Below are 26,985 nucleotides of genomic sequence, written 5' to 3'. Positions count from 1 at the left end.
TGACATATTACTCATAAACATTAGAGGGTTTTTGGAGAGATTTGGTGGTAGGATTTTGGCCCTGTTTTGCTCTGAGTTTTCTCTAGAGTTTGCTGTCCAATACAGTAGCCATTAGCTACATATTGAAATACAGATTAATTAAAATTAAATTGGAAAAATTCAATTTTTTAATTTTTCTATCCACATTTCAAGTTTCCTGTGGCTTCCATATGGATAGCACAGATAGTGAACATGTCATCATTGTGGAAAGTTATATTGGATAGCATTGCAGTATATCAAAGGCAGCCCCCATATTTCTACCCTGAGTCAGTCTTCTCCCTTCTCCCTGTTGTTCATAGCAGGAAGTCAAATAATGGGTATGGCTAATTTATGTTTGTAAGCCCATTTGAATTCACAGATCTAATACCTACTGTCCGGAGCTCTGATTAATTTCTTCTTTGGCTATAGAAAAGCTTCAGCCAGACACTGTGGGGGTGGGGAGAAGAGCTTCTAAGGGAGTCGTGGAGCTCAGAATGCTGAAAGACAAACTGACTATAGGTAGGAATGACTTGGTTCTCTCCCATCATTGGAGATCCCATCACTGGAGGCCCAGCTGTCATTTTTCAGAACCCCTGGCATTGCTGCCTTTTATTTGGGAGTCTTGATGGAACATTCATTTAGTAGGAAGATGTCCCCTTGGTGTTCACAGTTAGAAATGGTAATACTTTTTTTGTAGACATACCATTTTAGGTGGAGGTTAGGTAGGTTTTATAATATTAAGACAAAAAAGTTAAATATATATATTTTTGATATTTCTTTGAGATTGCAACCATCTTTTTTTGGGGGGGGTTGTTTTTGGATGTAAACTTAAAGTGCACAGACCTTAAGAGTACTGCTTGATTAAATTTAATATATGAATATATATGTAGATTTCTGTGGTGATTGGCACCTAGATCAATGGGGAAAAAAGAACCCCAGAATGTCCCTTGTGTCCCCTCATAGTCATTACCACTACTCTACCTCCAAAGATAATCCATCTGTCTTTTAAGTGGCTTAACCATGAGAAAATGTTCTATGTTCCAAATAATTACCTATTTTGTACTTTAAGGACCACAAACCTCTTTGTAAGATGGAGAACATGCTGTATTTCACTAAGCCACTCAGCTAAAAATTTACGTTTAAAATCCACTAGAATAGTAATGAATAAAATAAGTAAACTACCAAGTAAACTGCTAAACAGAACTTGATCTAGTGAAGTCATAATAGATCTATGAATGAAACGGGGGCTTAAATTATTTTTAAAATTTAAAGAAAAAGTGCTGATTACATTTGATGCATTGTAGTGAGTTTTTCTTATGTTCAGAGATGTTTTCAAAACAGCTTATGAAGTTTCAGTAAGCTTTGAGTGTGATTTCCACCCCAGCAGAGAAGTACACAAAGCCCATGCTTTCACTGACTTTATGAAAACAATAGCCTCAGTGTAGGGATCGGGGGCAGTTGGAGTCTGTTGCTGGTCTGACTTCATTCTTACTGTCTCTTCGGCCAAGTAGTACATTAGAATCCTGTTATAATACTGTCAGGGGCATTCATACCTACATTTTTTTAAATCCTCACCGGAGGATATATTTTCCAATGACTTTCAGACAGAGTGGAAGGGAGCAGGGCCAGGGTGGCGCGGGGGGAGATACATTGAAACATCAATGTGAGAGAGATACACTGATTGGTTGCCTCCTGCACGAGCCCTGACCGAGGCTGGGGATAGAATCTGCAACCAAGGTATGTGCCCTTGGCCAGGAATAGAGCCTGTGACCCTTTGGTCCATGGGCTGACGCTCTAACCACTGAGCAACCGGCCAGGGCCTCCCTACCTTTTTAATAAACTTTATTATAAAGAGCCTCAATCTGACTAGGAATCAAAAACCCAAGAGTATCACTTACATAAGAAATCAGAAAAAGGTGGAAGACCAGAGAAACCATATTGGAAGCCAGCAGATGATAGCAATATGGTCAAAACTAGGGGTTAGTGTGATCATAATAAAGACAAGAACTGGAATATTACTAAGAATAATAAAGAAAGCCAGGAAGGACTCCTTGTAGCCACTGCTATCCTGGAACCACTCTCTAAAGCAAAAACTGGTCAGCAGCACGTGGATATCAGCTTGGACTTGAAGGATATAAAAACCCATCTTTCTCTCTACAGAGCAGCCCTCTGTGTATGGTGTGGATTTGCAGGTTTCCACTTGCACATGTGCACACACTTGCACATACGTGAAACCCAAGAAGTTATTTTATTTCCTCTATTTGTCATAAAAGGGGGATAAAAGCTATCAAATGCTACCAGCAGAACTTTCTATGTGGCAGAGCTGGTGGTACCAGAGGACCCCTTAAGAGCTGGTTTTCTTCTCGCCTGTGTTGGCCACGGCTAACATGTGACACAGCTAAACTTACAGACTAACAGCATTATAGCAGATTCTTATTTTTATCTATCTATTTAATGGATAATTATCAGTTTTTCTACCTACTGTTCTAACATTTGAAATCCCCAATAGTACTTATGTATATAAGTAAGAAAAGAAATGATTGGAAAAAAATACACACATTTACAAATATATGTGCATATCCCCACATGGTCACTGTCAGTGTCTTCAGTATTCTATCAACCACAATGTTACCAAGTTAGTATTTCTGTATGTCAATTTATGTTCATAGTGGTGACTGAGATGGTGGCTTTGCCTTTTAGCTAATCAAAGAAAGTTAAAATTATCTTCAACTTTCTTTTAGTGTTTGATCTACCTCAGGTGAGGGGTTTTGTTTTATTGAAAAATGCCTGGTCAGTGCTGTGTTTGATGGTAATGTTATTAATAAGTATGTTTGATTTACCAAAATATCCCATTCTCCTTTCTTCTGCATCATAGTTTCTCCTCTAAGGAAGGCTGAAATGTGCTAGAAGAAATAATCTATGGGATAAAGCACTAAAGCTCTTATACAGTTCTAACCAATAACTCACAGAGCAGTAGAAGATCATATTCCATGTATAAATTTCTGCCTTTGTTATTGCTAAAACTTGAATTATAACATTTTTTACTAAGGTTAGTTGCCCTAATCCTATTTACTTATTCTTTAATGTAGTCCAGCAAAATTAAAAAAGGAAGTAAAGGAGACTGTACTGTACTGAAGCCTACGCTCATGGCAGCTGTTCCGGTAAGTGCAGAGTATAAATGGCATTTGTTGCTTGCAACTTGGATTTTTAAAAAAGCAATGTTCTTAGGTATTTGTGTGCATTTTGAGATTATTTTTCTTGTGTATATTATGGCAAATATGTTCCTTCAAACCTTAGCTAAGTATTGGGAAAGATGAATTGGCAAACTTCTGAAATGTATAGATGGTAGTGTTCGCTAATACTTGAAAATTAGGTACTGAAAATGGCCAAGGTCAAATTACCTAGACTGAGAATTGGTCATAATATTTTAAAGGTAGAATATACTCTAAAGATCATTTTGTTTAATCACTTAATTTAAAAAATGGAGAAAACTAGGCCATCCTGGAGAACGGAGGCAGCATATCCAAGGTTACGGAGCTGGTTAGTGACAGAGCCAGAGCCGAGTCTAGAATCAAGGCCTCCTGACCCTATGATGACCTTGAAAGCTGTCATTTGAGAGCTCTCAAAGAAAAAGGTTTAATTCTCCTTATTCAAAATCCTTATATGAAATACCACCTTTTATACAAATAAGATGTTACATTTTATAGCCTTATAATGACAAATTCTGAAATATTTAATGCAATGTTGGTATAATCAAACACATTCTACTGCTTTTAGGCTTTAGAAACTCCAGTGGGGATGGATGGGTATCACTACTGATTGTATTATGATCAGACTTTAAATCTAATCCCAATATCTTTCACAGAATTGCTTTTGCACATGGAAAGTCTAAGATTAGATAATGAAGTAAGTTTTTCTAAGAATTAGAGATGGAAGATACTTTAGGGTTTTTTAGCTTCTAATTATGAAATTACCAAAGAACCAAAGAATTAGAATAAGTCAGAATAGCATTTGCCTTTTTATTTAGAGGTGCTGTAGAATTTAGTTTGTAGAATACAAACTAAAATGTTCCTCATAATAGGTAGGGTAGTACTTACTATGTTCAAGGCACTGTGCTAAGTGCTTTATTTACATAGATTATCTCATTTAATTCTCCCTAAGACTCTGCTAGGTAGGTCTTGCTATCCACATTTTATAAAGAAAAATACTTGCCTAAGGTTACATACCACACAGTGGTTGAGTTGAAGTTTGAACTCTACCAGTCTGATCCAAGTCTTCTTAACCACTGTGGCTGTCCATTCAGGATTGTTTTTGTTGTTTTGTTTTGGGAAATAGTAAGTTAGTTTTATTATCCAAAGTATAGGAGTCCCTATCAAAGAAAATAGTTAGGGAGTGGGAAGGGCTGGGAAATCTAGGAACTAATGTCTGAATTTAAGCTTGAAGAATAAACAAGAGTTAGCTGATATGCTGTGTATTTTCTATTTGTCCATTGTCCATTCTTTACTTTGTGTCTTGGGAGGCTAACTTCTGTGAATGAATTACCAGGGCTTGCCTGCATTCTGATTTCTTTTTGGGTTCAGTCAATTGTTGGCACTCATGAGAGATCAGAGGGTAGGAAGTGTGAGACAGGGATATGCATGTTTACTGTCTTTTCTCCTTCCCTGTTGGGCTGCAATTTTGGGAGTCCAAGGCATGCATTGACCAGTCTCTTTCCCATTGGCTATAACCAGTTCTTTTCCCTGGCTGCAGTCCTCATTCAGGTTTCAGTAACGTTTCTTTCCTTATACTTCTTCAGGCCTAGGGATAATAACTGTTGCTAGTCCATTGATGCTTCCCCATACCTTGTTGGTTCCCTTAGCTCCTCACACTCATCTCTATAAATAGGCTTTTAAAACATTTTTATTGAGAATTGTTTTTGGTAAGTTTTACTAGTATTTTCTGTTCTTTTCCTGAGTCAACCTAAAAGATCCACTTAATATTGTAATATTCACATTGTGAGAATTCAGAGGAAACCACTGAATTGAACATCATGTAATTAGGTTGAGGTAAAAAGGTGACTTAATGTGCTAATAATAAATCCTGACTATTTGTTGTACTTGTGTGTGTTCCTTACTCATTGAGGTCTTTCTGTGCCTGTGATTGGTATCTAGTATTGAAAGCAGCAGTACAAGTGGTTCTCACACATCTGTCTCCTCCTACCTGGTATTTTAACCTCAACATCCCATACACTTTTTTAAAACGCTCACACAAGGATAGGTGTGGGTTCTTTTGTGTGTGTGTTTTTTTTAAATGATTTTTAGACAGAGGAGGGGAGAAAGAGAGAAAGAGAGAGAGGAGGGGAGAGAAGAGAGAAACATCAATCTGTTGCCTCCCATACATGCCCTCCACCAGGGATCGTACACACAACCTTTTGGTATACTGGACGACTCTCCAACCAACTGAGCCACCCAGCCAGGCCATCCCATACACTTTTATAGGATGATACAGCCCTTTTAGAGAACTTTGGGGATTTCTCAATCACAGATCTAGACAAATATTTTAGTTATACAGTAGTGATTCCTTTTGTGGAAGTGGAGAAAATAACATTGTACCATGTTTGAATGCCACAGGAGCCTTCCCAACCTCCAGATTCACTGAGATATAATTAACATATAATATTACTAGAGGCCTGGTGCATGAATTCATGCACCAGTGGGGTTCCTCTGCCTAGCCGGTGGAATTGGGCCAAAACCAGCTCTCTGACATCCCCTGAGGGGTCCTGGATTATGAGAGGTCGCAGGCTAGGCTGAGGGACCCCACCAGTGCCCGATCAGGGCCAGGGAGGGACACAGGAGGTTGGCCATCCGGGGAGGGAATGTGAGAGGGCTCCAAGGCATGTCTGGCCCATCTCACTCAGTCCCGATTGGCCAGACCCCAGCAGCAAGCTAACCTACCAGTCGGAGCATCATAGCGACTGGTCAACCATTTGACTGTCTGCCCCCTGGTGGTCAGTGCACGTCATAGCGAGCAGTTGAGCAGCCTTAGCATATCATTAGCATACTAGAGGCCCGGTGCATGAAATCATGCACCAGTGGGGTCCCTCCGCCTGGCCTGCGGGATTGGGCCAAAACCAGCTCTCCAACATCCCCTGAGGGGTCCCGAATTGCGAGAGGGCTCCGGCCAGGCTGAAGGACCCCACCGATGCACAATGATTTTTAGACAGAGAGGGGCCAGGAAGGGATGCGGGATGTTGGCCAGCTGGGGAGGGACTGTAGGAGGGCTCTAGGGTGTGTCCGGCCTGTCTCGCTCAGTCCCGATTGGCTGGACCCCAGCAGCAAGCTAACCTACTGGTCAGAGCTCTGCCCCCTGGTGGCCAGTGCATGTCATAGCGAGCGGTTGAGCGGCCTTAGCATATCATTAGCATATTACACTTTGATTGGTTGAACGGCTGACTAGACACTTAGCATATTAGGCTTTTATTATATAGGATGTGAGTTTAACATGCACAACATGATGACTTGATATATGTATATATTTTGAGGTGATTACTACAATAAGATTAGTTAACACATTCATCACCTCACACAGTTAACCATTTGTGTGTGTGTGTGTGTGTGTGTGTGTGTGTGTTGTGAGAACATTTAAGATTTACCCTCAGGCAACTGTCAAGTATACAATACAGTCTTGTTAACTATAGTCAGAGTGCTATACATTAGATTCCCAGAACTTACTCAACTTCTAACTGGAAGTTTGTACCCTTTTATCAGCATCTCCCCATTTATACCAACCCCCAGCTCCTGGTAACCACCAATCTATTCTCTGTTTCTATATGTTTTGCTTTGTTAGATTCCACATGTAAGTGATATTATGCAGTATTTGTCTTTGTCTTATTTCACTCAGAGTAAAAACAAGGGATGGTTCTACGGTCCTCATTTGTGAACAGCTTTTTATCTTTGTCCCCTCTTTTATTAAAAGCCATTCATAAAGTTATATGGCACAACTGAATTTACACTAATTGCTACTTTCACTATTTAAAACTAGGTATTTATAAATAGGTATATTTTATATAATAATTACGTTAATTTGTGCTAACTAATTTCAAGAAAACATCATTTAGTAATAGTCTGGGCTTTTTGTTTGTTTTGTTTTTTATTTTGTATATATTAGTGTGGGAGTTATATTATCTGAAACCTAGTCCTATTTTTAATTTTCCAAGGCACTGTGAGCATGAGTCCTGTTCCTTTTTGTTGTCTGAGCTTCTATTAAAATGGAATAGTAATGCCTAAATTACAGGGACACAATTTTAAGAAACTGTAAAGCTCTATGACATACTGTAAGATTTACAAGGTAGTAGTAATAAAGAAAAAAACATTAGGATTACAGTCAACATAGTTCGGTGTTTGGGCACTATTTGAAAATAAGTGAATATATTTGAAAGAGCAGAATTTTGAAAAATTACCTTTATGTGAGAGATGAATATTTTAATCTAATTATCATTTTTTAAAAATTTAATGTATAGAACTGAAGAGATCCCTATACTTGTCCTTAGTTTTTTGAAATAGTAGACAAGTCAGTGAAATTAATTATGTAATAAAGTAAATATATTTATCATACTACAGACATTTACATAAGATATTATAAATAAGGTATCTTCAACTAAAGACTATCTCAGTGTTCATATAATTTTTTCAGATTATTGAATATTTTGCTTACCTTATAGGAAATCATGGATCGAATTTATAAGAATGTTATGAGCAAAGTCCAAGAGATGAATTATATTCAGAAAACCCTGTTCAAGATAGGGTATGATTACAAATTGGAACAGATAAAAAAGGGATATGATGCACCACTTTGTAATCTGTAAGTACATTTTAAAGACTCTATTTTTAGTCTTTAGATCTTTTTGTGTTTTTACATCTAGAAGATAAATAAGTAAATGGCAACTTAATTTAATTTGAGCATCACCACCATGATAATAAGGTTGAATTTTTAAAATTTACTTTTAAGTCACATTGCTGATACAGCAAGCAGAGGACCCTGAACAGTGATCTTGGCAACTTAACAATTTTTAATAATTGAATAAATATTTGAGATATAATTATAAAACTTGGTCTTATGAAGAAAAACTAGAATAAACTTTTGAATCAAGACATTTGAGTTTAAAAACACTGACTTTTCTAACTTAAAAAAATGATTTTTAAGATTTATTCTGCATGAAGGTTTCTGATTTATTGTTTTCATAAAATAGTGTAGTAAGTATATGAATATAACTTAAATGCAAGGCTGGGGCATGGAGATGGGAAAATATTTTTCATTGGGAGATAAGATAGATGACTAAATGTTACAAAGATAACTTAAAATATTTTTCCTTTGACATCATAATTTTCTTTCATTTACTGTGCATCAAAGCAATTTCCCAACACTGCACTTAAAAAAATTTTAAGAGTCTATGTCGCATTTTTTCTTTTTTCTTTTTTCTTTGTTAATCCTCAGCTGAAGATATTTTTCCATTGATTTTTAGAGAGAGTGGAAGGGAAGGGGAGATACAGAGAAACAGTGATGTGAGAGAGACGCATTGATTGGTTGCCTCTTGCACACACCCTGACCAGGCTGGAGCCTGCAACCAAGGTCCATGCCCTTAACCAAAATCGAACGTAGGACCCTTCAGTCAGTGGGCTGATGCTCTATTCTCTGAGCCAAACCGGCTAGGGCAATGTGGCATTTTTTCAAGGTGTTACTCTTTATTGCTTTGTTATCCTCTCATTATCACCGTGGTTTTGAAATTTTGATGTCTCAACCAAAGTTGAGAAATCTTTCCCAGAGCTTATTAATTAGCATGTCTCCAACAATAATGTATACATGCACTGCAATAATTCATTCCTCCTTTTTATTAAGGATACTGTTTAAAAAGGTGAAGGCTCTGCTAGGAGGGAATGTCCGTATGATGCTGTCTGGTGGAGCACCATTGTCACCTCAGACACACCGATTCATGAATGTCTGCTTCTGTTGCCCAGTTGGTCAGGGTTATGGATTGACAGAATCGTGTGGTGCTGGCACAGTTACTGAAGGTAAGCATTTTTAACGTGGCAATTCTATATTAGTCACTGCTCATAAAGCCCATTTGCGCTACCTTTGTAAACCATGATCATATTATACCTTGTTAATAATATCAGGATTCAGTGCAAATTTACATAGTTTTAGTTTTAGAAACTTTTAGTTCAGTATCATATGTACCCTTATTTTTAAGCCTTGTAAATATGTATTTTATGCCACATTATTAGTCCTCAAAATTCTGTCATCATGGTCCTATGACCTTTTCTTTCTCTTCTTCAGAGAACTGCACTCTTGGAATAAAGTATCACTTTTGTTGTTTTTTTTTTTGCTCCCTCTCAAATCTATATTCCTGCCCTGACTTCTTGTTTGTTTTTTTCTTCTGTTATTTTCAACAGCCTATAGCAGTTTTCTCAACTTAGACACTTGAAATTTTGAACCATATAATTATTTATTGTTGGGGGTTCTCCCATGAATTGTAGGATGTTTAATGGCTAGATAGTAGTAGTTACTTACTCCCCCCTGTGTGACAATGAAATATCTCCAAACATTGCCGAATATCCTCTGAGGAGCAGAATCACCCCAGGTTGTGAAACAATGGACATAGTATTGTTTGTGGATTATCCCAGTTTAGCTTTCAACTTATTGTGTCCAAAAATGGTTACAATGTCCAAATACCATTATCTCAAACTCTGTGACAGTCATGTTATCATCCTTAAAACCATTCAAGCTTTGAAATCCTCTGATTATTTTTAATATATTTAAATTTGATCATTTCTTCCCATTTATTCGCTGGATCACTCCCTCCCCTACATTCCACCTTTAGCATCCAATCTTTTATTACTTTATACTGCTCTTAGGTAACATCCTTTCAATGGCTGTGTCTGACTGTAATATATGTATAACTTCTGATTCATCCTGCATACTTCAGTCAGAATCATCCACCTTCAAACACTGCTTCACACCTAGTGAGCCTAGCTTTCAAGACCTCTTTAATCTGACACCATTGTACCTACCCATTATTATTTTGCATTTCCCCCCACGTGTATACATACCTGGCTCTTCTCTCCAGATAAGCCAATCTTCTCACCATTTCTCATGCATGCTTTATTGGTCCCACTTCTTTGTATTTTCTGTTCCCTTTTCTTGGACTACCCTTTTTTAAAAAGCTGGCCACAGCCAACTTCTAGAGTGCAACTCTTCAATTAAGTCTTCCCCAACTATTTCATTTTACATAGAACTTTCCAGTCTCTAAGACACTGTTGTGATCAACATCAATACCATGTAGTTTAGTATTTCAATGTGCTCTAAATTGTTTCACATGCATTTTTCCCAGGCAGTTTGTTGGTAAGCTCATTGAGGGCAGGGTTGTCTTATCCTTATGTTGTCCTCATAATATTTAATATAGTGCTAGGTATATAATAGGCTGTCAATAAATACTTGATATTGCTAGTAATAATCACAAATTACAAAAGGATAATATCATCATCATCTTTGATAATAGCAGCTAACATTTATTGAACAATTTATTTTTGCCCATATATAATCTCATTTAATCCTCACACATGTTTCTATCTGAAATAGATGAGGAAATGGGGACTTAGAGAGGATAAATAACTTGTCTAATTTCACAGCCAATCAATGAATGGTAGAAAAGAAATTCCAATCAAAATCTGTCTTATCAGAATCCACATAGATAATGGTGGAGCCAGCTTTCCTCCTTTAACAGATTTTTGTACTTAATTATCTGACATGTAGTCATGAGAATAAAAAATAATGTAACAACATTGGAATCGATTGCACTATTGAAATGAAGTTGACATATTGAAAAATGATCCCAGTTGGTACTCCTCTCACTATGTTCTCTTCTTTTGTCATCTTCCAGAATCTGGCTCTAGCTCTAATGTTCCTGTTATCACATTGGTGTGAGTCTGGACTGTGGTATACTAATATCTTTGTTGCTTTCCCCTCATAGTTACTGACTATACTACTGGCAGAGTTGGAGCCCCTCTTATTTGCTGTGAAATTAAACTAAAAGACTGGCAGGAAGGTAAGAATTTTATAAGTGCTAGTGATTCTAATTATTCTGCAAACCACTGTGAGCCTAATGACTTCCATTTCTTTAAAGTGTTAGGCAGTCTGTTGTTGCTTATTCCCCATGCTTTCTTTTTTCTCAGTAACATCTGTAGGTTGCCAAGAGGAAAAGAAAATCTCAAATCTAGCCATGATGATTTTGGAAATACTTGATGGTAAAGGGGAAGAATTCTTAGTGGGGCAGTCCTGGGTTAGGGGGAAATGTGTATCATTTTCAGAAGATTGAGTGACTAATCACACACACACACGCACACACACGCACGCACGCGCGGCTTCTTAGGTCCTCATCTCAGCAAACATTTTCATAGTTGAGACTCAATAGTCCAGCTCTTTGTATAGTTGAATTTTTGTATGTAACTGCAAAGGCAAGCACACTTAGAGGAAACCTGCACTTAGAGACATTGGTGATAATCCTTTTTACAAATCAGTTGACAACAAAAGGAAAACACTTTGTGTCTTCCTATGATGAAATTGTAAAAAAAAAAAATACTAAATATATACCTAAACTGCAAAATTAACAAATAATGAACAACCTAGCCTTGCCAGATAAAGGAAGAATAATTAAAAAGCTTAAGATTTTAAAAGAGAATATACAGCTTGGGAGAGAGCCACAAACTTAGAATGTAAAGGATCAGTTACTTTAGAGGACATCCCTTAGGTTGTTTAAACCCAAGAAAATGAATAGGCTTTATCTGCCATAAATTTAAAGTTTCTAACAGTGTTTCTCCTATGCAGCTTTCTTATTATGTGCATTATTTTTGGTGCTTTACAAGCAAATAACCATTTTTTAAAAAATACCATATTGAAGAGCCAATTTCATTCCCAAGCATTTTACATCATGGGAATAAGTTCCTTCTCCCATGATAATGCCCGTCCAATTTTTTAATGAAAATTTGAAGAAAATACAGATAGTATAGGGTGGGCAAAAGTAGGTTTACAATTGTAATACAAATCATCTACCTAATAAAAGAGCAACATGCTAATTGACCATACCTTCATGACACCCACCAGCCAATCAGGAGTGAGTATGCAAATCACCCAACAAAGATGGTGGATTAATTTGCATACACAGGTGCTGAGTGGCCAGGGACGTGGCTGGGGACAGGGCAGGATGCTTGCGTCGTCACCATGGTGATGATGCAGGCGTTTTGCACCACCCCAGCCACTCGGGGCCTCTGGGCAGCGTGGGAAGGCAGAAAAGCGGCTCTGGGCTGGAGCGGAACTGGCTAGAGCGAAGGCGGTGCCAGCAGCCAGGGGAATGAAGGCCCATTCTTGCATGAATCTTCATTCATGCATTGGGCCACTAGTACAATAATAAACTCTGTTTCGCATACTCACAGCTATAAACCTACTGTATGTATTGAGCACCAGCTTCAAAATCATTTTATGGGATGGGTTATTCATTAGACAGTGTAATCAGAGAAACAAGGTATATAGTAAAACTCAATAAGGAGAATTTTGCCTTTAATTTCAATTTTCTGATTTCCTGGTATTGTGCTGCAATGTCAGTTTTGGGGAGTGGGTCCATTTTTGGATATGTATTTGGAGTTTTCCTTGCTATGAAGGAAACTTTGCTTTATATAATAGGCATGATCTTAATGCCTATTAAAATCATATATACAATGGGTTTCATCTTCTTGAAATATTGAATAGTTTTTTATTTAAAGAGCATCTAACAGCTGAAGGGAATACTGCATTTAGTCCTCTTATGACATAAAATCTAATTAGCATGTCAGTTTATAAATTCAGATTTTTGTATATTTTCCTTAAAGTAAGCCTTATTCAGTCATAAACAGGTAATGAATAATGATTAACTATTTTAATAGTTATTGGTCAATTAATTTGGTGTTTTAATTTTTAAAGTCATGACTGGTCATGGGCAAAATTAAGAAAATAAAATTTTGCCCTGGCTGGTTTGGCTCAGTGGCTAGAGCGTCAGCCTATAGCCTGAAGGGTCCCGGATTAGGTTCCAGGCAAGGGTACATGCCTGGGTTTCGGGCTTAATCCCCAGTTGGGGGCATGCAGGAGGCAGCCAATCAATGATTCTCTCTCATTGTTAATGTTTCTATCTCTTTCTCCCTCTCCTTTCCCCTCTGAAATCAAGAAAAATATATTATAAAAAATAAAATAAAATGTTATCTCCTGTTTCCCATAGCCTCCCTTTCTCACTTAGTGCTGTTGCCTATGTGGGCATTTACTACCTGCTCCCTTTGATTAAAATCTCCTTAGGAAAAATTCGAAATGCATTGCTATCAACAGATTATTAATTTACTTATAACAGCTTCCAGTGTTACCCTTCTTGGGAATAATTTTATCTTAACAAAGAGAGCTCTGTGAACCCTAAACTTTAATGATATTCTAAGTGTGAAATTTTATGGTCATTGGAAGGTTTAGGGTGGATGGTGGCTGGTGATTATCATTGACTCCTGAAATCACAGTCACCCATTGTCGTCACATAAATCTGAATAAATACAAACTGATATTCTCCAATAAAGTGATGTACAATTTGATCAGCAGGAAAATATTTTCAAAGGAGCTTTAAGAATTAATGCTAGATCAACCAAAGGACTTGTATGCATGCATATAAGCCTAACCAATGGACACAGACACCAGGAGGATGAGGCATGAATGGGGGCGCAATGGGGGGATAAGGACACACATGTAATACCTTAATCAATAAAGAAAAAATAAATAAAAGAAAAAAAAAGAATTAATGCTAGAAGAAGTCAATGGGGGGAAAGAGAGACATATGTAATGCAAGTACATTTTGTTTTAGAACAATAACTAATTTGCTTTAATAACTTCCAGGTGGTTATACAATTCATGACAAGCCAAACCCCAGAGGTGAAATTGTAATTGGTGGACAGAATATCTCTATGGGATATTTTAAAAATGAAGAGAAGACGGCAGAGGATTATTCTGTGGATGAAAATGGCCAAAGGTGGTTTTGTACTGGTGATATTGGAGAATTCCATCCTGATGGATGTTTGCAGATTATCGGTCAGTGTATTTCCTTGTCTGTGGTTTTCTTTAGGTTTTGCAACTTCAGCATATATGAAAGATAATATTGATCAAGTCATTGATAGGGTTGATGGTTCCATTGGTTTAAACTTAGGGAAAATTATTTAACTTATGTCTGTGCTTCTCCATCTGTAAAATAGGGACATTTTACAGATACAGTCTACTGACCTGGCATGGCTTTTGTTAGTATTAAATGAGTTTATATATGTCAGATATCTAGAACAGGGCAGTGCCTGCATCTAAGTAAGTGGTAGCAACAGCAGCAGCAGCATTTGTGATGGGGAGGATGGGCAGGAAAATAGCAGATGGGTAATAAGGAAACAAAAGTTGCTCAGAAGAGGTTTTTTGTTTCTGTGTGTTTTTTTTTGTTTTTGTTTTTGTCAATGGCAAGTGGTTCTCTATAACCATCTACTGTAACATACCCTATTCTATTCATTCCTCACCTAAGAGGCATTCTGGACACAGTTTCCCTAGTTGCCATTAATATGGCTCTAACTAGCCCTGAACCTTCGGAAATTATAATGTCAATCCTCAACATTAATCTGTTCTTTTGAGAATGTCAGTTGGTTTCGCATTGTTCTTTTTGAGCCTACTAAAATAGACTTGTAAGTTCAGAAATCTATGCCAAATGACCCTTATGCTATTCACTTAATTTATTTTTAAAATATATTTTTATTGATTTTAGAGAGAGAAAAAGGGAGAGGGAGAGAGAGAAACATCGATGAGAGAGAAACATTGATAGGCTGCCTCCTGCATGTCCCCTACTGGGTATTGACCAGCAACCAGGTATGTGCTCTGACCAGGAATCAAATCAGTGACCTCTTGGTTCATGTGTTGATGTTCAATTACTGAGTCACGCTGGCCGGATGCTATTCACTTTAATTAGGCAAAAGTTAAATAAAAATTTGACTAGCTGATAAGTGTTCTGGTCAGGTCTAAAGCCATAAAATTTCCTCAGTCATATTTCTAGTAATCGGTTTAAATCTGCCTCTGGAACCTTATCTGACATGAGTATAGTTAAAAAATTTTAGGGAAATTTGACTTTTTATCTAGAAGTTTGATCTGTTGGGGAAATTTCTAAGAAATATGGCTCAATCTAGAATCAATATACCCCCACCTTTTTTTTGATCCTTAATTACACTGGAATCAAATGTTTCTTTTGGCATGTAGAGTGGGTTCCCAGGCTATGGGTAGGCAAGTCAACACTCACACGAAGGACATAAGGCAAGCTCATGTTTATTCATGCTGTGTCATCCTGTGCCAGACATCCTTAGAGCACTACCATTTTAACAAGTTAATGTCACGTAGGGAAAATGGGTAATTAATATATATTGACCATGTTCTGTATGCCATATATTGTACTGCATACCTGTATGAGGTAGGCGTCATTATCCCTGATAAAATTGAGGATTGGGAAGGTCTACTGACATGCCCAGGATCATATAACTAGTAACTGGCAGAGTTACCATTCAAGTCTAATGATCCAAAGTCCTCTTCCTTCTATTAACTTTGTTATAATGTTTAATATTATAAGATATTAAAGCTTTCAATATAGTGTATAACATTTTAGCTAGTACTTCTTTATTTTACCTAGGCAATTTCTTTTTTTTTAATATATTTTTATTGATTTCAGAGAGGAAGGGAGAGGGAGAGAAAGATATAGAAACATCAATGATGAGAGAGAATCATTGGTTAGCTGCCTCCTGTATTTTCCCCAGTGGGGATCAAGCCCGCAACCCGGGCATGTGCCCTTGACTGGAATTGAACCCAGGACCCTTCAGTCCATAGGTTGATGCTTTAGCCACTGAGCCAAACAGGCTAGGGCAACCTAGGTATTTTCTTAACTGACATGTATAATAAGATTTTAGAAGTACCTTTGTAAATAAATATTAAGCAATGAGATTAAAAGAAAAATCATAATTGTACAGACCTTAATAAAATGGACTATGGATAACTTAACATTCTTCATGACTTACAGATCGTAAGAAAGATCTGGTGAAGTTACAAGCAGGAGAATATGTATCTCTTGGGAAAGTGGAAGCTGCATTAAAAAACTGTCCACTTATTGACAACATCTGTGCTTTTGCCAAAAGGTAATTGTAAAAGTTATGTTTGTTTCATATACTTACAGTAAAAGGATAATTGGAAAAAGTTTGATTATGTATAGTAATAATGAGGGACACATGAAACTTTCATCAGAGTTGGGGAATGTTATATATTTCTGAACCTTCTTGAATTCAAGATTATTTGCGATAATCCAGACATTTTAACTATTTATTAAACCCCTACTATGTCTTGCAAAATACTATGCCACAAAACTCATTTAAGTTTCATAATAACTGAAACTTAGCATAAGTAATTTTTCCAAGAAGATAACACAGCTAGTACAAATTTTCTAAATAAAAAACCTGAGAGATTAAACCATTTTCTTTATATTTTAATGTTTTATTTTTATGGGCTTTATTCATTCCTTTAAATTTTCTGAAAAACACAAGACAAAATTTAGTATCTTAACCATTTACTAAGTGTATAGTTTACCAATGTTAAGTATAGTTTGCAGAACTCTTCATCTTGGAAATCTAAAACTTTATATCAATTAAACAATCCCCATTTTTCCCTCCCTCTCAGTTCCTGGCCACTACCAATCTACTTTCTGGTTGTTGTTTTTTTAATTTGACTATTATAGATACCACATATAAATAGAATCATACAGTATTGGCCTCTTTCACTTACCATAATATCTGCAAGATTCATCTATATTGTAGTATGTGTCAGAATTTCCTTCCCTTTTAAGGTTAAATTATATAACATTGTATATAGAGAGACCACATTTTGTTTAGCCATTCATCCATCAGTGGACCTCTTGGTCTGCTTTTACCTCTTGACTATTGTGAATATACTGCTATGAACATGGATATGCAAATATCTCTTCAAGTTCCTGCCTTCATTACTTTCCAATATATACTCAGATGTGGGATTACCGAATCATGTGGTAGTTCTACTTCTATGTTTTGAGGCACTCCCATACTGTTTTTCATAGCAGCAGCACCATTTTTACTTTTCCACCTGTAATACACAAGGGTTCCCATTTCTTAATACCTTCACCAGCACTGGTATCTATTTTTTTTATAGTACTCATAGTAATGGGTGAGAGGGAATATCTCTCCCTTAAGAATTGGTGATGTTGAGCATCTTTTCATATGCTTGTTGGCCCGTTTGTATATTACCTCTAGAGAAATGTCCAGTCAAGTCCTTTGTCCATTAAAATTTTGTTCTTTTATTTTCAATTATACAGTACAGTGTTACCAAAAATAGTCACCATGATTTACATTAGATCCTCAGGCTTATTCATCTTATAGTTGAAAGTATGTACCCTTGGCAACCACTTTTCTACTCTCTGTTTCTATGAATTTGACTTTTTATGTATAAAGATTCCACGTAGTTGAATAATATTTTATTGTTTGTGTGTATACATACATATATATATATATATATATATATATATATATATATATTCATTCACATCTTTATCCATTCTTCCGCTGATAGATACCTTTATTGTTTCTATATTTTGGCTATTGTGACTAATGCTGCAATGGACATGGGAACATGGGAATACAGATATATCTTCGATACCCTGTTTTCATTTCCTTTGCATTTATACTGAGGAGTCAAATTGCTGGTTCATATGGTAGTTCTGTTTTAAAATTTTTGAGGCACCTTCATACTTTTTTCCATAGTAGCTGAACCAATTTACATTCCAACCAACAGTGTATGAGGGTTCCCTTTTCTCCACATCCTAGTCAGCACTTATCTCTTGTCTTATGGTTTGTTTGTTTTTTAATTACTCTCTTGTCTTTTTGATAATAGCCATTTTAACAGTTATGAAGTAATATCTCATTGTGGTTTTGATTTGCATTTCTTTCTCTGATGATTAGTGATATTGAGTAACTTTTCATTTGCCGGTTGCCCATTTGTATGTCTTCTTTGGGAAAATGTTTATTCAGTACCTCTGCCCTTTTAAAAATCAGATTGTGCTTTATTTATTTATTAATTTTTATTTTTTTGCTATTGAGTTTATGAGTTATTTATAATTTTGTATATTAATTCCTTATCAGCTAGATATATGATTTTCAAATAATTTTTCCTATTCCATAGGTTGTCTTTTTCATTTTGTTCATGATTGCCTTTACTGTGCAGAAGCAGTTTTGTTTGATGAAGTCCCATTTGTTTATTTTTGCTTTTGTTGCCTTTGCTTTTTCTGTCAAATCCAAAAAAATCATTGTCAAAACTGATATCAAGGAGCTTATTCCCTATGTTTTCTTCTAAGAATTTTATGGTTTTAGGTCTTTGCCTACTTTTTAATTGGGTTATTTTTTATTGTTATTGTTGAGTTATAGGTGGTTTTTATATATTATAGATATTAACTGCTTATCAAATACATGATTTACAAATATTTCCTTCAATGCCATAGGTGGCCTTTTCACACTATATTGACTATTTTTTGACACACAGAATTTTAAAAAATTTATGTTGAATTCTCATTTATCTATTTTTTTTATTGTTATTGCCTGTGCTTTTGGTGTCATAGCCAAGAAAGCATTGTGAAATCCAATATCATGAAGCTTTCCCCCCCTATGTTTTCTTCTAGGTGTTTATAACTTTAGCTCTTACATATTTAGGTCTTCAGTTAATCTTTGTATATGATATAAGGTAAAGGTCCAGTTTCATTCATTTTCATGTGTATGTCTAGTTCTCTCAACACCATTTAATGAAGAAACTGTCCTTTCCCCATTGAGTGATCATGGGACCCTTGTTGAAGATCATTCTACCATATATACAAGGGTTTATCTCTGGGCTCTCTATTCTGTTTCATCGATTTATATTGTTTGTCTTTATGCCAGTACTATGGGCTTTATTCTTAATGAAACTGTAACAAAAAGAAATATGCATTTGAAATTATATTGTAATGTATTATTTCATTGAAAACGTTACTTGTTCTCTGTTTTAATTTCTATTTTGTTTTATATTATGTATTTTTAGTGACCAGTCCTATGTGATTAGCTTTGTGGTTCCTAATCAGAAAAGGTTGACACTTTTGGCACAACAGAAGGGAGTGGAAGGCTCTTGGGTTGATATCTGCAATAACCCTGCCATGGAAGCTGAAATACTGAAAGAAATTAGAGAAGCTGCAAATGCCAGTAAGTAAGAAATTGCTTGACTTTAAGTCTCTTAAAGTCATTTAATGGTCTCTTGATTAGGTTCTTCAAGATGCCTGTTTGTTTTGTTTTTATAATAAAATACATGGGTTTAGAAAACTGCTCCTTAAATACGTGTAATGAATTTCCATGTTGGAAGGATTCTTAAACATGATGTAGTAGAATAACCTATCTAGATATTTATTTCATGTTGCAACCTCTTTGCTAAGTGGTCATCTACTCTGTGTTTGGAATGGTCCATCTGTGTTCTGATAGTTCATAATGATGTGACCTTGTGTGGATCTTTTATTATTTATCATTGTGTATCCTACTTGTTGTGGGCACTTTGAATCTACAGGTCTCTGCCCTTTTGTTGTGGGAAATACCTGTGTATCATGTTTTGTTTGTTCTTCTTTCAGTTTTTCCCTCCAAATTCTGTGTTTGTGTTTTTACCTGGGACTATTTTTATATGGAGATTGGACCCCCTGCTTTAATCCTCTAATTTTCTTCTTTTTTCTTTTGTTTTCTACATCAATTTTGTTTATATTCTGGCAGCGTCCTTAACTTTATCATCTTATGTCTTTTGAATTTCCAGTATCAGAATTTTATTTTCCAGAGCTCTTTCCTGCTTTCTCAGTGTTCTTTCAATAGCATCCTGTTGTTCTTTCATATATGCAGTTAATGTGTCCTCCCGTATTCTTCTGAGGATATTAAAGGGATTCCTTTTATGAAGTTATCTTCTGTTATTGTCTATTTCCTCCAGGTTCCGCTGTCTGTTTACTTTGGTCATGGCCTCTCATATATCTGCTGATTTGTCTGTCCATTCACATTTGAAAATGAAGTATTGAAAACCTGTTTGTAAATTTTACTGGGCTCGCTGAAAAGTTATTCAAATGTTAGTGTCTTGAGTCATTGATCCATTTCTCCAAAGATTACTTCTTCAGTCTCTTGCCTGGGGGTTGTTAGCCAGGCACTAGTACTCTGGTAGCCAAATAAGGGAAATTGGAAGAAGGCTGGGAGTGGAGTGAGTGAGTCTTAACCTCATTGAAATCTTCTGTTTCCAGCTTTATTCCCTCTCCCTATTGTCCTTGAGTTCAGAGTCTCTAGTTCAGTTTTTCCAAAAAGTAAACCTGTCTCCAGCTTGGTTTGCTTCTTACGGGCTTCTTGTTGGCAGTTCTCTTGGCTCCCAAACAGTGACTGCTAGTACATTGCTTTTGGTCTTCTAAAATGTCATAGAACTCTCTCTCCCAGTGTTCACTTTATTTCATTTCGGATTATTTTTTCCTGTGGTTAATGCTTTTTTAGTTTTAAAAATTATTTTAAACTGTTTAAATTATTTCATAGGGGGAGCAGAGATGAAATGTGTCACCTTCATTTTTAATTGGATGCTGTTAACCTAGTTTTAACCTGTTGCTTTTCCTCTTAAAAAATAAAAGTATCATTTTTCTGATTATAGGTTATCTGTATTCATTATATATATTGGACAATATAGAAAAACATAAAGGAGGAAGTAAAAATCACTTGATGGTTATCTTTGGGTGGTGACATTGCATTCTGGTATATAATCACCTATGAACATTATCGGTATTTTTATGCCAGTAGATACAGAATTACATTATAATTTTTAATAACTAAATAGTATTCTAGTATAAGTGTATCCACTTAAGTTCCTGTTATTGGACTTTTAGGATGAGTTCTTTTTTCCTCAGACTATGTACAAATATAACACATATCTTGTATACTCAGTTATTTTCTTATGTAATGATTTCTTAGTATGAATCTTTAAAAATGGATTTTTTTGAGTCAAAGAAAATATATTTAAAGGCTTTTTCTATATTGCCAAATAACTCTTCTTTCCCCAGAAAAACTGAACTAGTTTATACTCTTGTCATAGATGCACGAGCACACATATTTTCCTAACCACACTACTATTATTTATTTTTAAATTAACTACTTAGGTTCAATATTGGTTTCAAAATATAGGTAGTAATGTTAGCTAGAAAGTTGAAGTTGAAAAACCGTATTTCCTTAAGAAAAACATTCCTATTGTTAACTCTGGGCACTGTAAAGTTATTTAAATAACAGTTGCCTATTATAACCATAAAGACAGTGACTTAATGTTTCTTTTTCTTAATGATGGTTTTGTTAATTATGGCATTATTGATATAGCACACTTTTAATATCACCATGCTACCAGAGTTTTTAATTGTTATAAATCCTGGTTTTCCCCCTTTAAATGTAGCATTTCAAAAAGTATTTCAGCCTATAAGCTATTAGTCACTCTCTGAATGTACTCATGGAGTAGAATGTGATTTGAATAATTTGTCATTGCACATGTAACGGTGAAAAGCAGTAATGGGGAAAATCAAGATGTATTACAATCAGGTGGAAAATGGAATAAAATTCTAGGACCTACTAGGCCCCCATAACATTTCTATGCTGGAATGAGGAATGAAATTGAACAACTCATGATTTGGATAATAAACTTAACATTAGCTGAATGCATAAGCTTTTCTGTGCCACAAAGATTTCTCGTCAACCTTTTGCTTGAAATTATAATTTCAAGACTTATACCAAAATGTATAAAATAATCTTGATTGAATCCATCTATATCTGTCTGAACTTATACATATTTCATAGCAGTCCTTTTCATGTTTTAAATATACTTGTGAGGTATATGTAGTATCATAAGAACACAAAGTATGGAATTGTTTTGAGGTGATTTTTCAACTACCAATGGGAAGAAAAAGTGCTCTTTACTCCCACCTGCTGGTCACATTTTATAGTGTTCTGGGTAATTCAGAGAAAAATGCCACATTGTAAGATCATTTTTGTTTTTTCTTTCCACTAATCTTGCCTACTTATTGGCATTTTATTCTGTTTATAGGAAACTGTGATTGCTCTTTGCTCCCTATAGTCTGTGGTACTAGATAATGTTTAGGAGTTCCCCAAACAAAACCTCTAATGCAGCCTTTTTTTTTTAAGCTTTGAACAGGATTTTAGTTAATAAAGATTAAATATAGGAACTTTTATATAAATGTGTTAAATTTGCTTTTGTGCAACTGAACTAATGTGCCTGCCTTGTCCCATTTTTTAAGTGTTTCTGGCTTGAACCTGTGTGAGTAGGGACAGTAATATGGAAGAAAAGGTTTTGAAGGCAAATCTATAGTTGAGAATTTGTTTCCTTGAGATCCAAATGTGAACTTAGGAACAGATGGGCTTATTTCAGGCACTGCTATGTAACGGCTATAATATATCAACAGGGTAGACATGGTTGATTTGAGCAAGTTTTTGTTCCTTTTCTACCTGTTCAGGCATTACTTTTAAAGTTGGTTCTAAGTAATTTGAACGATTATTTTTCACACTCAGCTTTATAATTTTCTCTCATTTTTAATAAGAAACTAATTTAACCAGTCTTTCATAAAACTCAGGCTAGTATTAGAACAAAAACTTCCATGAATTTGAATTCTTTTGTACTTGTCACTAAAACCAAGTTGTTTCTAAAGACACCTAGGCTATTAGCAGTAGTTTTTAAACATGCAGATGTTTGCTTTTTCAAAATTGGTGTTTTAAATAATTGCATATAAAATAAAGCTCATCTGTAGATTCATATTACTGTCAATGGGCCTTCAGAATTTTAAGGATGAGCTTGTATTAGTAAGTAATGATGAAATGTAATTTATTGAATTTAAAATTATTAAATACTGTATTTATTGCTTCTGTGTCCTTATTTTCTTACATTTCTTTCAAGATGTTGAGTTGTTTCTCTCAAATAATAAATATGCTGCATTTTATACCAATGAAAAGTATGAAATTCACCATCCCCTTTTTGAATCTGATTTAAACGTTTAATAAAGCTCATGAAGAACAGTTGTCTAGAGACTTAATTTTCTGTAGAATGAATTAATAAATGTGGATATATTTATTGAGGGATGTCATGTAGCCCTGTGGATGGCAGTGAACAAAACAAATACCCTGCTTTTATAATAGGCGAGACAAATATATAATACATCAGGTGGTCAGGTGTTTTTTTTTTTAAGAAAACATTGTAAGAAGATATAGAGAGACAGAGACAAAGGGACTTCTGTTTTGTTATGAGTGGCCAGGTAAGTCCTCTCTGAGGAGGTGGCATTTGAGTGGATAACGGGATGAAGTAAGGAAGTGAGCTGTGCATCTGCAATGGGGAAGACCATCCCAGACAGAGGGGATGACAAGTAGAAAGACTCTGAAGAGGGAGGTTGTCTACATATATATTAGAATAAAAAATTCATACACCAAAACTATCTAACTGAAACAATTTATATATACTTTGAGGAACATAAAATGAAATTGTAAGCTAGTGGTATCATTAACTAACATACGATTAAATAAGTTTGCTTCATCACCTGCATCATCTAGGTAAATCCTGCAAAATTCATGTTTTGTTAATTGTTTCTCTCCCACTTCCCCACCCCCTCCCACTGCACCTACCCTCTTCTCATTTCAGTGAAGTTGGAGCGTTTTGAAATTCCAATCAAGGTTTGCTTGAGCCCAGAACCATGGACTCCTGAAACTGGTTTGGTCACTGATGCTTTCAAACTGAAAAGGAAAGAACTGAAGAACCATTACCTCAAAGACATTGAGAGAATGTATGGGGGCAAATAAAATGCTGTTCTCTTTACAATTGTGCAGTAGGTGGCCTGGTGGTTTTTCAGACTTTTAAGCCTTGTTGAACTGTCTGTTAGAATGTGAAGTATATAATTCTAAAGACATGATAATAAAAAAATTAAAAAAGTGATTAAAATAATGGTTGAATCAACTTTAACTTAGTTTTGCATAGTTGTAGTGAAGCTGAAATTGAAAAATTGCTTCCTTTTAGCTGTCTTATTAATTTTAGAGTAAAAATTCTGTTTTTAAAAATTAGCCTAAGATACTTGTTTTTATGAGAAAATTATTTAATGTTGAACAAAACTAATTGGAGTTGTAGTAGAATGTAGTTTGATGAAATTTGCAGCTTCCAGTGTCTATTATCTTCCTAGTTCAAAGGAAGCTTAAAAATATTAAGCACGACAAAAAATAGGTATTAACACTACTCAAAACAGAAGTGCTACAGGCCTTTTAAATTCTCTTCCAACCATTTGTCCTGAAGGGGAAATTAAATCATAATATAACATAGAGAATCAACACTGGGCAAAACATTTTAGGATTTATAATTGTTGCATAGGTTAGAATATAATTATTATATATTGTGAATAATTACAGTGACTGAATTAAGAATAAAACAACATAAACTCACCAAAAATATCTAGTAATATATTTAAAGGGAAATTGAACTGCTTTTTTTGAAACTTGGAGGTCTAAAATCAGTAACTGTAATTATTTGAATGACTAAAGATTCCTTAAGTACATTTGAAAAAATGGTGAAAATTATCTTTCTCTGTTCAAAATAGAAGACTGAGATCAAGAGTAAAATGATAGGAAGTTATTCAAGTTTTAATAGGAAGCATTTTCTCTGTCAGAAAAGATGAAATCATAAGTGTTTATAGAGTTATCACCCTTGCACAGCACTAAACCTGGGAAAGGATTTAGACTCTGAATTTATCTTTGATAACAGGGACTGATTTTAAAATGTGCTCATATTAAATTACACATGTAATTTAAGTTGTGTTTGCAGTTCCAATTGTATTTTTGAGCAATAGTTTGTATTTCGAAAGCCTTTCATTTTGCTTTAATTTTAGCAAAGCGGGTTATGACTTCCCCAATATCTTGTTTGAATGTATGAATGATTAATTAACTTGGATGAGTTTGGGGAAGTTAAAGGGAAGAACACACTGTTACTACTTTTTTCCTGTTTGTGAGAAGAGTTTAGAAACTGGAAAATGCTGGATTCGGGAGAAGGGAAGTTACTTAATAAGGAGCTGATATTTGTACAGTAACTTGGCATGTGGGCTTCTTTTTGAATCTTTAATTAAAATCAGGGATTATATGTCCTGATAGATATTCACACTTGAACCCTTGAACCATAGTTACTGTAAACAGCAAAAATTCTTAATACTGTTACTCTTTGCACTTTTTTCTTAATCATTTCATATATAGCTTATATTGCTTTGTACAGATGTGGGCCACCACTGCAACAAAATACATTCTTTTTGCTCTAAAATATTTATAAGGACACTATTTAAATGTTATGTATATGGTGGTAAAAAGGAAAAAAATCATCTGGTGTTATTTTTAGCAAGAAGGTTTTTGTAAAGATTTCTGTTCAGTGTTCTGCATTGTAAAATTCAAGGCAAGTTCTCCCTGCAGTTATGTATATGTGAGTATTCTCATTCTTCCAAACTTGCCTTTGAGGAGTGATGAACCATTGTTATCAAGTAGACTACTATTCAGCTTCTACTGTTCCTGGCCCACTGTTGATCCTTTAAAGATGATTTCCTTAGACATTTTCAATATGTGACTTTCCCCCACATTCGGAATGGTGATTTTAAATGTGCAAGTGCATGCATATTCAGATATTTGCACCCCTACCCACTTCCATCTCCCGAAAGCTAGACCACTGCCAACTAATCTGTTGTGTAGGTCCTTTAGAAATACGTAATTAACACTTAAGGTTGGGTGCTTCTAATTATTTGCGAAAATCCAAATATTGTTAAGGGACCAGGGAGATGCCATTACCCTCTGATTTTTCATTAGGAAATATACATATTTATGTAAACAGATCTTTCCATATTCATAGTGACTTTTTAAGTAGTTGAGCCTAAAGATTTTGATCCTACATTTCTATACGTGTTTAAATCATTCGCTGCTCTTACATGTCAGCCATTCAAATAAAGTGTACTTTAAAAATTTACTACAGTTAATGTACATTTCTAAGTAGAACACTTGTGACCTTTGCTTTAATTTAATGAAAATGTCTTGCCTCCTTGATATTTGTATTGATTCTTTTTTTTTTCTAGAGTGGATATATAATTGTATGGCTTTTCAGAACAGAGACACAGGTGAATGATTTAAAAAGTCAGAAGTTAAAGAAAGTAATGTTTCTTTGGTCATAAAGACAGATTAAAAATCCTCATCTATATTTTCTTGATAGCATAGGACAAATGTTTTGAGGTAAGATGAAAACAGGTTAAGACTGTGTGGTATTTGGTATTTGGAGAGAAATATTTTAATTTTCAAATGTAGTTACAAATTAGAATGTATTCATATTTGTACTTTCTGTTTAAATGCACGATTGCAGGATTGTTACTTGGATTTTTGTGTTTATTCTTGAAAGCTGTTCTTGTTTTTAAGTTTGTACTCGAATCTCAAGAAATAAATTCACCCATGTTATCAAGTTAATTTGTGCTTAATTCTGCACCAAGGTAAAATCTGCAAGTTTGAAGAATATTAACCAAAATTTTAAATACATATATTTAAAGTACTCATCTTTAAGTTTATGGAATTGTATTAAGCAGTCAACCTGGTTTGTATAAGATCCACCCATACTCCCATTTGTAGTATTTGAACCCAAAGCTGTTACTTTGAAGCAGTTAATAGAGTAGAACCCTTTAACACTGATATTGTGAGACAAAACATAGTGATATTGTGTGAATTATTAGTAGGTGCTAATAAATGATAACTGTTGCATTTAGTCTAATTAAAATTT

The 26,985-nt window shown here is 35.2% G+C and overlaps 1 protein-coding gene across 3 annotated transcripts in view; it reads left to right on the top strand.

Annotated features, from left to right (window-relative positions):
* ACSL4 (acyl-CoA synthetase long chain family member 4) overlaps positions 1-26,678 on the top strand; it is an 83,551-nt gene extending 56,873 nt beyond the window's left edge. For all 3 annotated transcript variants that reach the window (XM_008160120.3, XM_008160122.3, XM_008160121.3), the window contains exons 9-16: positions 3,108-3,179; positions 7,718-7,857; positions 8,893-9,065; positions 11,024-11,098; positions 13,951-14,142; positions 16,142-16,256; positions 19,207-19,364; positions 23,848-26,678. In XM_008160120.3, the coding sequence (XP_008158342.2) occupies positions 3,108-3,179; positions 7,718-7,857; positions 8,893-9,065; positions 11,024-11,098; positions 13,951-14,142; positions 16,142-16,256; positions 19,207-19,364; positions 23,848-24,005 (1,083 nt within the window). In that variant the 3' untranslated portion in view covers positions 24,006-26,678. The remainder of the gene's footprint in view (positions 1-3,107; positions 3,180-7,717; positions 7,858-8,892; positions 9,066-11,023; positions 11,099-13,950; positions 14,143-16,141; positions 16,257-19,206; positions 19,365-23,847) is intronic.
* The last annotated feature ends 307 nt before the right edge of the window (positions 26,679-26,985 follow it).

Source organism: Eptesicus fuscus, chromosome 1 (genome assembly GCF_027574615.1).
Source record: "Eptesicus fuscus isolate TK198812 chromosome 1, DD_ASM_mEF_20220401, whole genome shotgun sequence".
Classification (NCBI taxonomy): Eukaryota; Metazoa; Chordata; class Mammalia; order Chiroptera; family Vespertilionidae; genus Eptesicus; species Eptesicus fuscus.
Note: the sequence above shows the minus strand (reverse complement) of the source record. Positions and strands in the feature narration are given on the sequence as shown.